Here is a 13,876-nt window from a genome sequence, read left to right on the forward strand (position 1 = left end):
ATGTTTTTTTCTCTTAATATAACATTTCGACAAAACCAATGATAACATGTCAAAAAGTTCGTCATCTCTAACAATAAATGTAAAAAAAATAACATAATAATTTTTGTTGTTACATAGTTTTATTGATAATTAAATATTATTATTTTGTTCATTTCTGTTAAACAAATGATTTTGTTTATTTTTTAGTTCGCATAAAATTATACTTAATAGAAACTCAAAATTTAAAGATTTTGGTTTGGCAATTCTTATTATACAATGTATTACTGCTTAAAAGAACTTATGTATGTGATAAAATAAAAATTTGAAATTTTTTCCTCATTTGGTATAAATGAATTTAAAATTCGATTCTAAACAACTTCTCTTAGAATAATACCTAACTTTTAGAGATATTCCTAGCGCCAAGTAAATTACAAGAAAATAGCTTTATTCAAAAAATCCTAATAGATTGAATTTACCATAGCTGCTGTATTTAGTATCGTCATGGATTTTGCAAAGTTGCAAGTTGCCTAAAATATCCCTAAAAAAGAACTTTACGATTTTATCAAAATTTAACTTAATATGCCAAAAATTAACACGGATACAAGCTTGTATTCTGGCTGAAATTTAACATTTACCATTCACTGATCAAAATTATTATTAAGGCAATTCATTTTAAGAAGTTGCAACCCAACTACAATACAAAAAATAATTAAATACTGCATCAATCAACGCTTTAAATGGTATTAATGGACCAGCACGGTTTGTTGATCCTGCAGAGTGGGAGGTTGCATACTTTACAGGCGGTAGTGCCCGCACTCCATGGGCGGCAAATTGCTTTGACTTTTCTTAGCCACCTTTGATGCTAGGTACATTTATAAACACCTTGTAGAACAGTTTATTTCTCAAAACTTATTTTGCTCCATGTTTGAGGTTAACTGCAAATGTCGGTTGAAAAATCTAAACCCACATTTATAATGAGCGACAAATTTCCTTGACATTTCATAGCCACCCTTGATGCTAGAAACATTTATAAACACCTTGTAGAAACAATCAGATAAAATGTTTATATAAAATAGTTTCAATAGGAGCGAGCTTTTGAAATTTCGCTTCGAAAATCGGGAAATCCGCTACAGGAAAAATTAAATACATACAATAATGAATTTATACGAAAATTGAGACTGACATTTGCCAAATTTAGTTTAATGATATTTCATGACAGATTTCATCTCATAACCTCAAATTTGACGAAAGCGGTAATAACAAGTTTTTTTAATCAAAGAATGCACAAACAAATTAAGTAACAATAAAGCTTAAATTGTTAAAATGAGTGAGTCGAATATGACAGAACAAGGTTATGACAGCTGTGCCAAAAATCAATGGCGTCTCTTGTCATCTTGCGAAACCTAAATTACTGTGTAAATGTGATCTTGACGTATTTTTTAGGATGATCTGAGTAACAATCAACGATAAAAACCAAAAAGCGGTTATTTAATGTCTAGTGTTAGCGAAATACAGATAATTATCATCTTCCCCGTGACCCCGACCGCTCCTACGCTCATGTCCAAGTGTCTCACGGTCTTAAGTTCGTTGCGTTGGTTGCGTTCAATACATGTGTAAAGATGCAAAGCCGACTTTGATTTACGCCAAATCATATTTAAACCAGAAGGCCATGGGTGGTGTAATGACGGAATTATGACACGTGGGCGTGGTAACCACAGTCCGAGGCTTCCATGAAAAGTTTTTCTACACAATTTTCATGACTAATGTCGGGATTCCCTACTTCCGGTGTGCCGACACGCAAATCATGCAAATTATTTCGATTCGAAGCAAATCTGTCCTGAATGTCCTCATTTTGTTTACACGCACCGAGACCGTACGCACGTGATAAGTGGGAACAATTCACCTGTGGAAGTCGCCAGAATGTGACAACGCTCAATGTTGTGAAAACCGTGTCGAAAAAGATGTTTGAGAAGATCAATTTTAGTCCGAAAAATAGAGTCCTGGGGATCGCAGGGCTGCACGGGGTAAGTTTTTGTTTTTGTTTGGTTGTAATTGTCATAGGCGTGGGTGTGGGTGTGTTGGGGTGGAATATAGGCAACTAACAATACATTTCGTTTCAGGTAGCGGCGTTGTACGGACTGTTTTATGCGATTTTAAACATAATTAAAGAAGAAAGGCCGATTACTGATGGGGATGTCTTTTATATTCTTTTACACATGTTGTTGCATGTGTTTTTAATATCTTCTTTGGTCGTGGGGGCCACTACGGTAAGATTTCATAAATTTTTGATTCTGTGGCGCCATTCTGGAATTCTCTGCTTATTCTTTTTGGGATTTTCAAATTTTGTGTATACATAGTTTTTACAAAAGAATGGTGTGTTCTGGAAAACAAATGATTTGAACCCATAGCCACGATTTGGCATTTATTGCGCAAATAGTTAAGGTTGCAAATGTGCACCCAAGGTCACACATTTTAAAATTTTGATCCTGCAATTCGTTCCTGTTTCGAAAGGCGATCAATTTCTGAATTTTGAGGAATTTGAAATAGGGTTATTTAAAAAAATGGAGTGCGGGCACTACCGCCTGTAAAGTATGCAACCCCCCACTCTGGAGGATCAACAAACCGTGCTGATCCATTTAAATACCATTGAAGCGTTGTTTAGAAGCAGTATTTAATTATTTTTTGTATTGTAGTTGGGTTGCAACTTCTTAAAATGTATTGCCTTAATGATAATTATTATCAGTGAATGGTAAATGTTTAATTTCAGCCAGAATACAAGCTGGTATCTCTATTATTTTTGGCATATTAAATTAAATTTTGATAAAACCGTAAGTTCTTCCAATTTATATGTAACTTTGCAAAATCCATGACGATACTAAATATACCAGATATGGCAAATTCAATCTATTAGGATTTTTTGAATAAAGAAAAGTTGCTTAGAATCGAATTTTAAATTCATTTATACCAAATGAGGAGTTTTTAAAAGAAAAATTTTCAATTTTTAATTTATCACATATAGTTCTTTTTTAAGCGGTAATGTATTATAAGAATTGGTGAACCAAAATGAGCCATGAATTCTTTAGTACATACAATGTTGTCCATGCGCTCTCTTACACAATTTTGAACCACTATCAACTTTAAATTTTGAGTCCCCATTAAGTATAATTTTATGCGAACTAAAAAATAAACAAAATTATTTATTTAGCAGAAATGAACAAAATAATAATATTTCATTATCAATAATTAACGATCGAATTTAAAGATTTTAATATTTAAAAAAAATCGAAATAAGAATTTTAAGTTGAAATTTTGTAAGGCATGTATTCTGAGCAACTTTTCCTAAAAATCGAAGATGTCCAACACCAAGGAAAAGTTCACTTTATTCAAAAACTCGTAGGCAATCTATCATTTTTAAATTCTTTCTTCTAAAATTAAATAAGATAAAAGCTTATTCATTTAAAGTACAAAGCACTGTATTATTTTTCTGCCTAATCTGCAGATATTTCAATTTTATTTTAATTTTCATCGTCAAGCGACAAACGCCTGTGACTTTTTTTTTACGATTTTTAAAATGCCAAATTTGGAAACACGTCATTCGTTGGCGTTTTTGGGCCACTAATTACGCCAAAAGTGTCCTAAAATAATCAATTACTATTCAATGACAGTATAGATAATACATATTAAAAGGTTTCAACCCAACCTAGTAAAAACACAGTCAAAAATAATTAAATACTGCATCTAAACAACGCTTTCAATGGTATTTCAATGGACCGACACGGTTTGTTGATCCTCCAGAGTGGGAGGTTGCATACTTTACAGGCGGTAGTGCCCGCACTCCATTTGGAAAGATCCTGAGAAAAACCTAAAAAATATTTGCAGAATCTATTCAGTCATAACAATCTAGAGATTTTAAGCAGAATTTAAGGAAAATATAAAGAGAACTTGAAGACAAATTCAAAGGAAATCCTTAGGCTTGAAAAATTATGTATCCATGGAATTGTCTATCATTTCTGCTTTTATTTATTATTTAATAGTTTTTTTTAACCATTTAATTCTTTATAAGAGCTCTAGTATACATTTTTGAGGTTCTGTTCATTTCATTGAAATCAGTAGGTTCCCTCCATATGTCATTTTTCCTGCAGAGAATTTTTTGCAAGCGCCAAATGTAAAACGTGGCTTTGTGATGCAGATTTTTTGTCCTGCGAAATGTCAAACAAGAACTCACATTTATCAAATTTTTACCAAATGTTGGGAGTACAGCAATAAGCAACAGATTGGCAGATATTTTATTATTATTTTATATTTTTCATCATTATACAGGTGTCCCAAAAAGAACTTCCTTTTAATAGGAAATTCTACATCAAAATCTGAGTTGATTGTTGTATCGCACAATGTTTGGGCATTTATAGCTTTCAAGTTACAAGCGCATAAAGTTGACCATTCACAGCGCACCTTTAAGCAATTTAAGGAAAAATATTGGCATGTAACGGAGCAACAGAATGTTATCCAGCGATTTATGGACTGTGATTGGCCAAACAACTGTGAAAATGTCAATTTTTTTCAACACTGCAATTTCGTTATTTCTACTGCGACCAGAACGAAATTTATGCATGTTGTTTCGCTTGTTTGTTTTAGCAATACCACTAATTTGCAAAAATTTAGATCAAAAAGTCGAATTTTTAGAAATTTTCGTTGTAAGACAAAAAAATGCCACCAATCTTTTTTAAGATCCTATATTTTCTTTATTTTTTATGCGATTTGAACGAAATTTGTGGAGATTATCATTCTCAACTGCCTTATTAAGAGTGTCGATTTAGAAAAGTTTAGACCGAAAAATAGAACTTTAGAAATTTTGATTTCAAGGAGCAAAGAAAAATTTTTAATGAATGTAAGTTCTTCATTTTTAATGCCACTATAACCAAATTTGTGGAGTTTTCAAGTCTTGACTGTTTTATTAAGAGTACCGATTTAGAAAAATTTAGACCGAAAAGGAGAATATTTAGAAATTTTTATTTGGACGACTGTGAAAATGTCAATTTTTTTCAACACTGTAATTTCGTTATTTCTACTGCGACAGGAACAAAATTTATGCATATTGTTTTGTTTGTTTGTTTTAGTAATATCACTAATTTGCAAAAATTTAGATCAAAAAGTCGAATTTTTAGAAATTTTCGTTTTAAGACCAAAAAAAGCCACCAATTTTTTTGAAGATTCTGCAATTCCTTTATTTTTTATGTGATTGTAACGAAATTTGTGGAGATTATCACTCTTGACTGTCTTATTTACAGTGCCGATTTACAAAAATTTAGAGCGAAAAAGAGAATTTTTAGAAATTTTCATTTCGAGGAGCAAAGAAAAATTTTTGTTTTTTGACCAATAAAAATGTGATCAAAAATGTTTAACGACCTGTAAGTTCTTCATTTTAATGCCACCATAACCAAATTTGTGGAGTTTATAAGTCTTGACTGTCTTATTAAAAGTACCGATTTAGAAAAATTTAGATCAAAAAGTCGAATTTTTAGAAATTTTCGTTTTAAGACCAAAAAAAAATGCCACCAATTTTTTTTAATATCCTGTAATTTCTTTATTTTTTTATGTGATTTTAACGAAATTTGTGGAGATTATCACTTTTGACCGTCTTATTGACAGTGCCGATTTACAAATATTTAGAGCGAAAAAGAGAATTTTTAGAAATTTAAATTTCGAGCAGCTAAAGAAAATTACAAAAAAAACTTGAACGCGCTTTAATTTCGACATTTTTCTTAGTTTTTTTAAGGTTAAATAGAAGTTGCTGAATTTGGGTTAATTTAATATATCTTTGTTAGCCATTATTTCTAATAACGTATTACCTTTTTTTTTGTAAAAACATTGATAATTTTTTTGAAAGTTTTTATTACTAAGTGAAACTTAAGTCCAGACAATCTAGTTTTTCTTAGAAGCTTAAGGCCCGAGTGTAAAAATATGCCCAAAAAATAATTTTTAAATATGACAACTTTATAATATTTTGTATATTTTCAGAGCAATTTTTTATATCTAATACCGTGGCTAATATTCAGCCTCCCCATTTTCATATCAATATCGTATTATACATTGAAGTATTCTCGTGTTAGCTACACATCGCAAGTGGTAGTCAACATTTTCTTTATTAGTAAGTAAACAAAATTCCCTATTTCAATATTTTTAATTTTTAATTTTCAGGTTTAGCTTGGTATTGCTGGTTCACAGTGTTTTATTGTTGTAAAAAGTTGTACAATGGGAAACGGAAACTTGACTTAACGTAGTGTTTTGTTTAAATTATCCACTTCTGCCTTATCCAGCTGTGATTCGCGACAATATGTCTATCTTTTGTCTATACAAATTTGTATATATTTTTATTAATGTCTAATAAATAGTAACGATTTAGTACTTCATTCTTGTTTCAAGTTGTTTATAAATGTTTCTAGCATCAAGGATGGCTACGAAATGTCAAAGAAATTGCCGCTCATTACGAATGTGGGTTTAGATTTTTCAACTGACGTTTGCAGTTAACCTCAATCATAGAGCAGTTTTAGTTATGATTTGAAACCTGAAAATCAAAGATTTGGACACAAAACCGCAGCTAAAACGTCGTTGACGTGAGTGACATTTTAAGTGTGGTTAAATATAGTTATATTCACTATGAAAACAAAGCGGCAAAATAGTGCATGGCAAGAATTCCAGAGCCACTCTTGATACTAAAAACACCTTGTAGAAAGAATCGAAAGAGAATCTAGGGCAATTAAAAGATTTAGGACAATATTAAACGAATGGAAGCCAAGACTAAAACTAAAGAGAATTTGAATGAAATATTGAAAACATCTAAAGGGATAAAGTGAATCATTTAGAAAAAGAACAGGGTATAAAGAGACCTAGAGAAGACAATCAAACTGAGAATCTAGGAAAAAGTATAAAGAATTTCAAGCTCATCTTGAAAGAATAGAAAACAAATTGTACACAATTTAAGAAAAATCTATAAAAACAGAGAATCAAGAGAGAATTTGAAGTAGTCAAGAGAGAGAAGTGGAAAGTGATTTCTAAATTGGAATGGCCTGCTTATTCCGAATCTGAAGTGGATTTTGCATTGAGATAAATATATTGTTGGAGATTAATTTTTTTTGGTTTTGCTGTACAAACATTCATTTTGTTCATATTTTCAAGAAAACTTGCAAATTTATGGAATTTTTACAGTACATTAGAGAATTGAATGAATTTCATAAAAAAACTAAATTTTTAGGCGACTTAAACTGAAAGTGGAAATTTTAGGCCTCAAAAGCAGCCTAAAAGTAAGTCTTTTCTGGCCGATCTATGGTGGCGCCATCTATCCATAGTTTTGCATATTACATCAATATACCGATATTACCCCAATTTTATAATTATTTGGGTAAAATCAAATCGTCAAACTGCTGTAAAGTGTAATAAAAACGTGTTGAATTATTGAAGATGAACATGTCTAGCAGTGCTGCTGCCACAACATCAAAAAGCACATCAAACCTAATTCATACAAATTGTGAAGCTACACATGCCGAAACTCCAAATGTAAATAAAAAAAATATGAACTTTTTTGAAGGATTCAGAAATATTTACAATTATTCAGTTGTTATGTCGTCTAAAAAATCTTGTGTGTAACACGGCCAAAAAGTGCCATTTTGCCCTCGCCTTCTTTCTGGCCTCGGCCATTAAAAAAAGGCTAACTATTTTGAATAGATATTTATTTTGTGAATATTCTAAATCTATATGTGTAAAAAAAATAAATTTTTATTGCTGTTTTCCAAAGCTTATTTAATAAAGTTAACAACAACTTATAAAATATATTGCTTTTTGATTAAGATATTTTTGAAAAACTGATTTCATGTTACAAAAAAAAACGGTGTTTTGAATTATTTTCATATGTAATTTTCTACCAAACTCATTGATTTTTCATTATAATTCATCATTCAAAATACGGACATTTTGCTTTTTAGACGCGCTGATAAATGCAAAAGAACTGTAGATTCTGATTTAACAAAAATCTAAGAAAAAATCTTTAAAATTATCGAGTAAAAACTTGAAAAATTCCAAAGAGAATCTAATCAGAGTACATACAAGGTGTTTATAAATGTTTCTAGCATCAACGGTCGCTATGAAATGTCAAAGAAATTTGCCGCTCATTACGAGTGTGGGTTTAGATTTTTCAACTGACATTTGCAGTTAACCTCAAAGATGGAGCACAGTAAGTTTTGAGAAAAAAACTGTTCTAATTTTGGTTTGAAATCTGAAAATCAAAAACTTGGACACAACACTGTAACTAAAACTTCGTTGACGTAAGTAACATTGTAAATAATTTTAGATAGTTATATTCTCTATGAAAACAAAGCGGCAAAACAGTGCATGGCAGGAATTTCAGAGCCACCCTTGATGCTAGAAACATTTGTAAACACCTTGTACAATAAATTTAACAACAAAACATTTAAAACAATCGAATTAATGCTCAAAATTCCACGCTAGGAAAGAATTGGACCGAATCTAAACGAAATTTAGAGAATTTCAGGGAATTAGAAAATAATGTGCTATTCTTTATGAGAGCCTAGTGAAAATAGGGGAAAATTTAAACAGAATCGAAAAATTATTTAGAGAATCTGAGGAAAATACAAAGAAAGTCATGTGAATCGAAGAAGGATCTGAAGAGAATTCAACCAAGAGTAGATTTTTCTCAATGGAAGAAAAATGTTTAAACACATCTTAAGAAAAATTGAAGCATCCAATAAGAACTAAGCAGAATCTAAAGGGAATTTAGAAGATCTATCGGAATTAGAAAAAAATTAAAGCAAATTTAAAAAGAACTAGAGTAAATCTGGGAACATCGAGTAAAAAAAATTGATGTTGAACTCAATTTCAACAAGAGCACAATTACATCGATTTTGAAAAATAGTAAATAAAAAACTCCATATAGCATAGTTTATTGTGAAAAACAAAAATTAATAAAATTCTTAATAAAGCAACAAAATAAACAAATACGAGAAAAACAAAAACAAATAAAATCCTTGTAATAAACAAAATAATAAGTAATTAAATTATAAAAAAAAATAACAAATTCGAGATTAATAAGAATAAATAAAATTAAAAAATATACGTTGCCAACCAACCAAACGAAATATCACCAAAATAAAGAGTGTAAAATAAAATACATACATCGAAACCGTAATCATCGATTTTTATTCATACATCGAAAATAAAAATATATGTATTAAAAATCGATTTTTTTTAGCAAAATCGATATTAATAAAAAATCGATATAAAAGTCCCAGATTTAGTACCGCAAAAACTATTTTTTTATACTACATTAGAGAATTGAATGAAAGGACTAATTTCATACACAAAATAGTTTTTGAGTAGATAATTAGTAAAATAATCAAGAAGATGCCTAGATTTAAGAGTCTACTATTTTGTGAATTTTCTAAATGTTTATTGAACGAAATATTAAATGCTACAAAGAATTAATTGACAACACCAAACAAAAATGTTAAACATAATAGGAATTTGTTCGATGAAATTTTAATGTAAATTAATTTAAATTCGAATGTCTAATTCCTCAGGTACAATTTGACAAATTTCTTCATTCTCTATTGCTTCCTGGATCTGGGCGACATTAGAACCACGATAAAGAGTACAAATTGTGGCTTTGTTTTAAACGTTTGTAATATAGAAAATGTCGATTTTTGCCAAAAATGGAAATGTCCGCTTTTGAAACCAAGCGACTGAATTGCTGTTTTGGAAAGCTTATTTAATAAAGTTTACAACTTACAAAATATATTGCTTTTTGATTAAGATATTTTTGAAAAACTCATGTTACAAAAAAAAACGGTGTTTTGAATGATTTTCATATGTAATGTTCTACCTAACTCATTGATTCTTCATTATAATTCATTATAATGCATTATTGAAAATATAAATATATAAATGCAAAAGAACTGTAGATTCTGATTTAACAAAAATCCAAGAAAAAATCTTAAAAATTGTTGAGTAAAAACTTGAAAGTTCCAAAGAGAATCTAATTAGAGTACATACAAGGTTTATAAATGTTTCTAGCATCAGGGTGGCTATGAAATGTCAAAGAAATTTGCCGCTCATCACAAATGTGAGTTTCAATTTTTCAACTGACATTTTCAGTTAACCTCAAACATGAAGCAAAGTTAATTTTGAGAAATAAACAGTTCTAGTTGTGGAACATGAATGTAAGTTACATTATAAATAATTTTTAAGATAGTTATATTCACTATGAGAACAAAGCGGCAAAATGCAAAAGCAAGATGCTAGAAACATTTATAAACATCTTGTACTACACAAAAATTTACTTCTTTCACTTTTTCTTGAAAACTTGCACAGTTATGAGATTAATTCACCTCTAATTTTAGGCATACGAGCTCAAAATCTGTCCTTTGATAATAATTTACTAGACCTTTCCAATTTCCAATGAGAGAAAGAAGCTGCAAACGTCACAATCAAACAAAAACAAACAGAATCACTTTATTTTGCCAAATTTTCGTTTCATAGTACACATGTTGCTACTTAAAACGTAAATAAAACTAATGTTTATAAACAAACATTTTGATATTCGTTCAATTAGTGTCGCTTGTCTGATAATAAATTATAACACATTAAGTTTGCTGTTATTGCACAGTTTTTAATTAACACGTGTAGAAAAACCACACGTGGAAACAAAAAATCCAACCAATTAACGCGACGGCCTTCAAGTTTAGAAAAACGTTGGTAGCATTGCCTGTCTAGCCTTCTGAGGTTAAGTTAGGTCAACATTGTCGTTTTACTATTATGCGTCTAGAAATCGCGTTTTGTTGACTGTTTTTCGGATAATTATGAACCGGAAAGTCTCCGCCTTTATCTTCCTCAATAAATTTAGCGAATAAATCAAATGCAATCATAAATACGCTAAAAGGTTATCGCCATATGACAATCCAACTCAAAACAATAATAAAAAAGAGGACGCTGCTATATTTACATGAATATAAACTGGTTCACTTAATTAAAGTCAAAACCGCCAACCAAGAAACATGCCGATGACCATACTAACAATCCAAGAAGCGAACAATATAATCAGTGAGCATTTTATTAAGATCTTCGGCAATGTGATCGAACAGTATCCTGCGGCTGCGATTGGAATTATCAAATGCAGGCCTTTTCAAAATGCGAGTGATATTTCCGCGGCGATTAATCATTTTCTAGACAAACTCAGTCTGACAGGTGAGCACACTTAACCTCGAAATGTGAAAACAGTCCTGCCAACATATTTGCAATTTTAACGTGCCCTGAAATTGCAGAAAAACAGAACATTTTACAACGTTACCCAGATCTGGTGGGTAAACTCGCGGATTTGAGCAAATTCATGTTGCACATTGAACAGTACCAGAGAATCTCAGGGGCGGATCGGTTGACTATCGAAGATAAGCTAAAACTGGCACAATTGAACACACGGTGAGGTTTTTGCAGGGGTTGAAGTTTTCACTAATTTTCTTCTGTAGCTATAAAGAAAAGTTTGGTTTTCCTTTTGTGACGTACGGGAAAGCTTACAAGGACGTTTTTACGATATTTTCGGAAATGGAGGCGCGGATTGAGAACAAGATTGAAGAAGAGACTGAACTTGCTATCAATGAGGTGAAAAAGATCGGGAAGTTGAGAATTTGTGAAATTTTGCAGCGATAAAGTATCACTTTTATCTGTATTTTTCTCTGTATTAGATAAACGGATATTAATTATGTTTATTGTTCTTTGTTATTGTAGATATCTTTGAGTCTAAATAAAGAAAATCATTTTATTGAATGGCCTCGCTTGTTATATTTTAATTTATGATTTTTTTATCGCTTTCAGTTGAATTACTATTACATGTTATCATATAGGCGGTGTCTCAACCTTTCGATTGTTGAATTCTGCTTCGTAATTTTACAGTGATAAAAATTATGAGAATTTCTTACGACTCTCTTTCTATGTGCTAAATTGCAAAATTATACAGGGTTCTTTAGACCAGTGTCGAAGCCTTCAAAAAAGGTAAAAAGTGCAAAAAAATCGTAGTAGAATGAAACCTATTGGAAAATGTTGAGAATATTACAAAATATAATAAAAAGATCTACAACTTTTGTATTTAGACTTTTTTCTCATAACCTCAAAATTTACATGAAAAACTCAAAAAAACACGTTTTTGGTTTTTTATTTTTATCTTTTACCAAAAAAATTTTTTTTTTATGAAATTTGGTGAGAACTTACCTTTGTATATGCCAAATACACAAGAATTTTTTGGATTTGAAAAATTTATTTTTTCTCCTTATTTTTATTTAATACCGAAAAAGCACCCTAATTTTCAATCGAAAATTCACGCGTCAAAATATCAGCTTTTTTAAAAAAGTTGGTGGGCGTTTTATTCGTTGACATCTCTACTTTCTGATAGTGTAATAAAAAATATACGTCACTATGGAAAATATTTTCAAAAAATTTAAAAAACGAAAAAAACTCGAATCGAAAAATTTTTTTCTATCATTATGTACAATTTTGAGCTATTTATTAATATTAACACTGTAATTACTCATTTAGCGAATGATTCTAAGTTACATTGATTAACAAAACAATTTTCAATCAAAAGGTACTACTATAATTAACAAACAACTAAGTTAATAATGTGTATATTTGATAAAACATCTACAATTTGATTGCTCTGGCATTTAAATTAACAGAGTTACAGTTTTAACATATTTTTTCCAAAAGTTTATAGTTTATTCCCAAAATAAAAAAAACCAAAATTTGACATTTTTGATCTGTAATAGCATTTTTTTTCCCAGTTAATTGTATATTAATTACTGTACGTCTAAATTAGTAATCTCCTCAATTTTCATGTTTGTTAAAAATACAGCCCTTAATACATATGTATATAATTTAAACAGTTAACGGTTTAATAAAAAAAAATTAAATTTGCCAAAATTAGTACGTTTTGCTGTAGAATTTTGAAATTTAGCAGACTTAGTAATTAAGTTCAAAGTAGTAATTTTGCCAAATTTGATTGCTTTGGCATTAAAATTGTTAGAGTTACAAGCATTAACATATTTTTTCAAAAATTTCTAGTTCCATCATCAATTTAAAAAATTTCGAAATGTGTTTCTTTTGATCGATAATTTTGTAATGTGGCACAATTAATAAATAAGTCTAGATTAAAAACCTCTCGAAATTTCATTGCTAGAATCGGAAAACGACGAAGGAAAATAAATCTGTCAAAGAGACAGAAATTATTGAACTAAAAAATATTCTGAAGAACATTTATATAGTATGAGATTTTTTTATGAGAAAAATATAATAAAACTGTAATAAACCAGCTTTTTTACTGAAAAAAAAATCCTCATTTTTTAGATAAAATTCCCTTTAAATCCTATCTTGAATATTTTTAACAACCATTTTCCCATGTTTTATTTTGCAATCTTAATGTTTGATGGATTGAAAATTTTTTTGTTTATCAATGTAACATAGAATCATACGCTAAATAAGTAATTACAGTGTTGATATTAATAAATAGCTCAAAATTGTACATAATGATAGAAAAATAATTTTTCGATTCGAGTTTTTTCGTTTTTTAAATTTTTTGAAAATATTTTACATAGTGACGTATATTTTTATTACACTATCAGAAAGTAGAGATTTCAACGAATAAAAAGCCCACCAACTTTTTAAAAAAGCTGATATTTTGACGCGTGAAAATTCGATTGAAAATTAGGGTGCTTTTTCGGTATTAAATAAAAATAAGGAGAAAAAATGAATTTTTCAAATCCAAAAAATTCTTGTGTATTTGGCATATACAAAGGTGAGTTCTCACCAAATTTCATAAAAAAAAAATTTTTGTAAAAGATAA

At 29.7% G+C, this 13,876-nt stretch overlaps 2 protein-coding genes across 3 annotated transcripts; both read left to right on the forward strand.

Moving 5' to 3' along the window:
* Nucleotides 1–1,161: 1,161 nt before the first annotated feature.
* Nucleotides 1,162–10,445, forward strand: LOC148169408 (uncharacterized). 2 transcript variants are annotated; one of them, XM_088043258.1, is made up of 4 exons: nt 1,162–2,003; nt 2,100–2,246; nt 5,998–6,127; nt 6,178–6,389. In XM_088043258.1, exons 1-4 carry the CDS (start codon nt 1,821–1,823, stop codon nt 6,258–6,260), a joined length of 543 nt encoding a protein of 180 aa, XP_087899384.1. In that variant the 5' UTR covers nt 1,162–1,820; the 3' UTR covers nt 6,261–6,389. The 2 variants fall into 2 exon arrangements, with proteins under 2 accessions (XP_087899384.1, XP_087899385.1); XM_088043259.1 differs by lacking the exons at nt 5,998–6,127; nt 6,178–6,389 and adding an exon at nt 10,389–10,445.
* Nucleotides 10,446–10,711: 266 nt separating this feature from the next.
* Nucleotides 10,712–12,021, forward strand: LOC148169409 (2-oxo-4-hydroxy-4-carboxy-5-ureidoimidazoline decarboxylase-like). Its single transcript, XM_088043480.1, has 3 exons — nt 10,712–11,232; nt 11,310–11,463; nt 11,511–12,021. Exons 1-3 carry the CDS (start codon nt 11,043–11,045, stop codon nt 11,689–11,691), a joined length of 525 nt encoding a protein of 174 aa, XP_087899606.1. The 5' UTR covers nt 10,712–11,042; the 3' UTR covers nt 11,692–12,021.
* The last annotated feature ends 1,855 nt before the right edge of the window (nt 12,022–13,876 follow it).

The sequence above is a fragment of the Gnatocerus cornutus genome, chromosome 8 (genome assembly GCF_029298725.1).
Source record: "Gnatocerus cornutus isolate USDA-ARS CGAHR chromosome 8, icGnaCorn1.1, whole genome shotgun sequence".
NCBI lineage: Eukaryota > Metazoa > Arthropoda > Insecta > Coleoptera > Tenebrionidae > Gnatocerus > Gnatocerus cornutus.

Coding starts and splice junctions, on each gene's coding strand:
- LOC148169409 (XM_088043480.1), top strand. CDS start 11,043: ATGCCGATGACCATACTAACAATCCAAGAAGCGAACAATATAATCAGT. Junction 11,233..11,309: donor AGACAAACTCAGTCTGACAG/GTGAGCACACTT, acceptor CTGAAATTGCAG/AAAAACAGAACATTTTACAA. Junction 11,464..11,510: donor CTGGCACAATTGAACACACG/GTGAGGTTTTTG, acceptor TTTCTTCTGTAG/CTATAAAGAAAAGTTTGGTT.
- LOC148169408 (XM_088043258.1), top strand. CDS start 1,821: ATGTCCTCATTTTGTTTACACGCACCGAGACCGTACGCACGTGATAAG. Junction 2,004..2,099: donor GGATCGCAGGGCTGCACGGG/GTAAGTTTTTGT, acceptor ATTTCGTTTCAG/GTAGCGGCGTTGTACGGACT. Junction 2,247..5,997: donor TGGTCGTGGGGGCCACTACG/GTAAGATTTCAT, acceptor GTATATTTTCAG/AGCAATTTTTTATATCTAAT.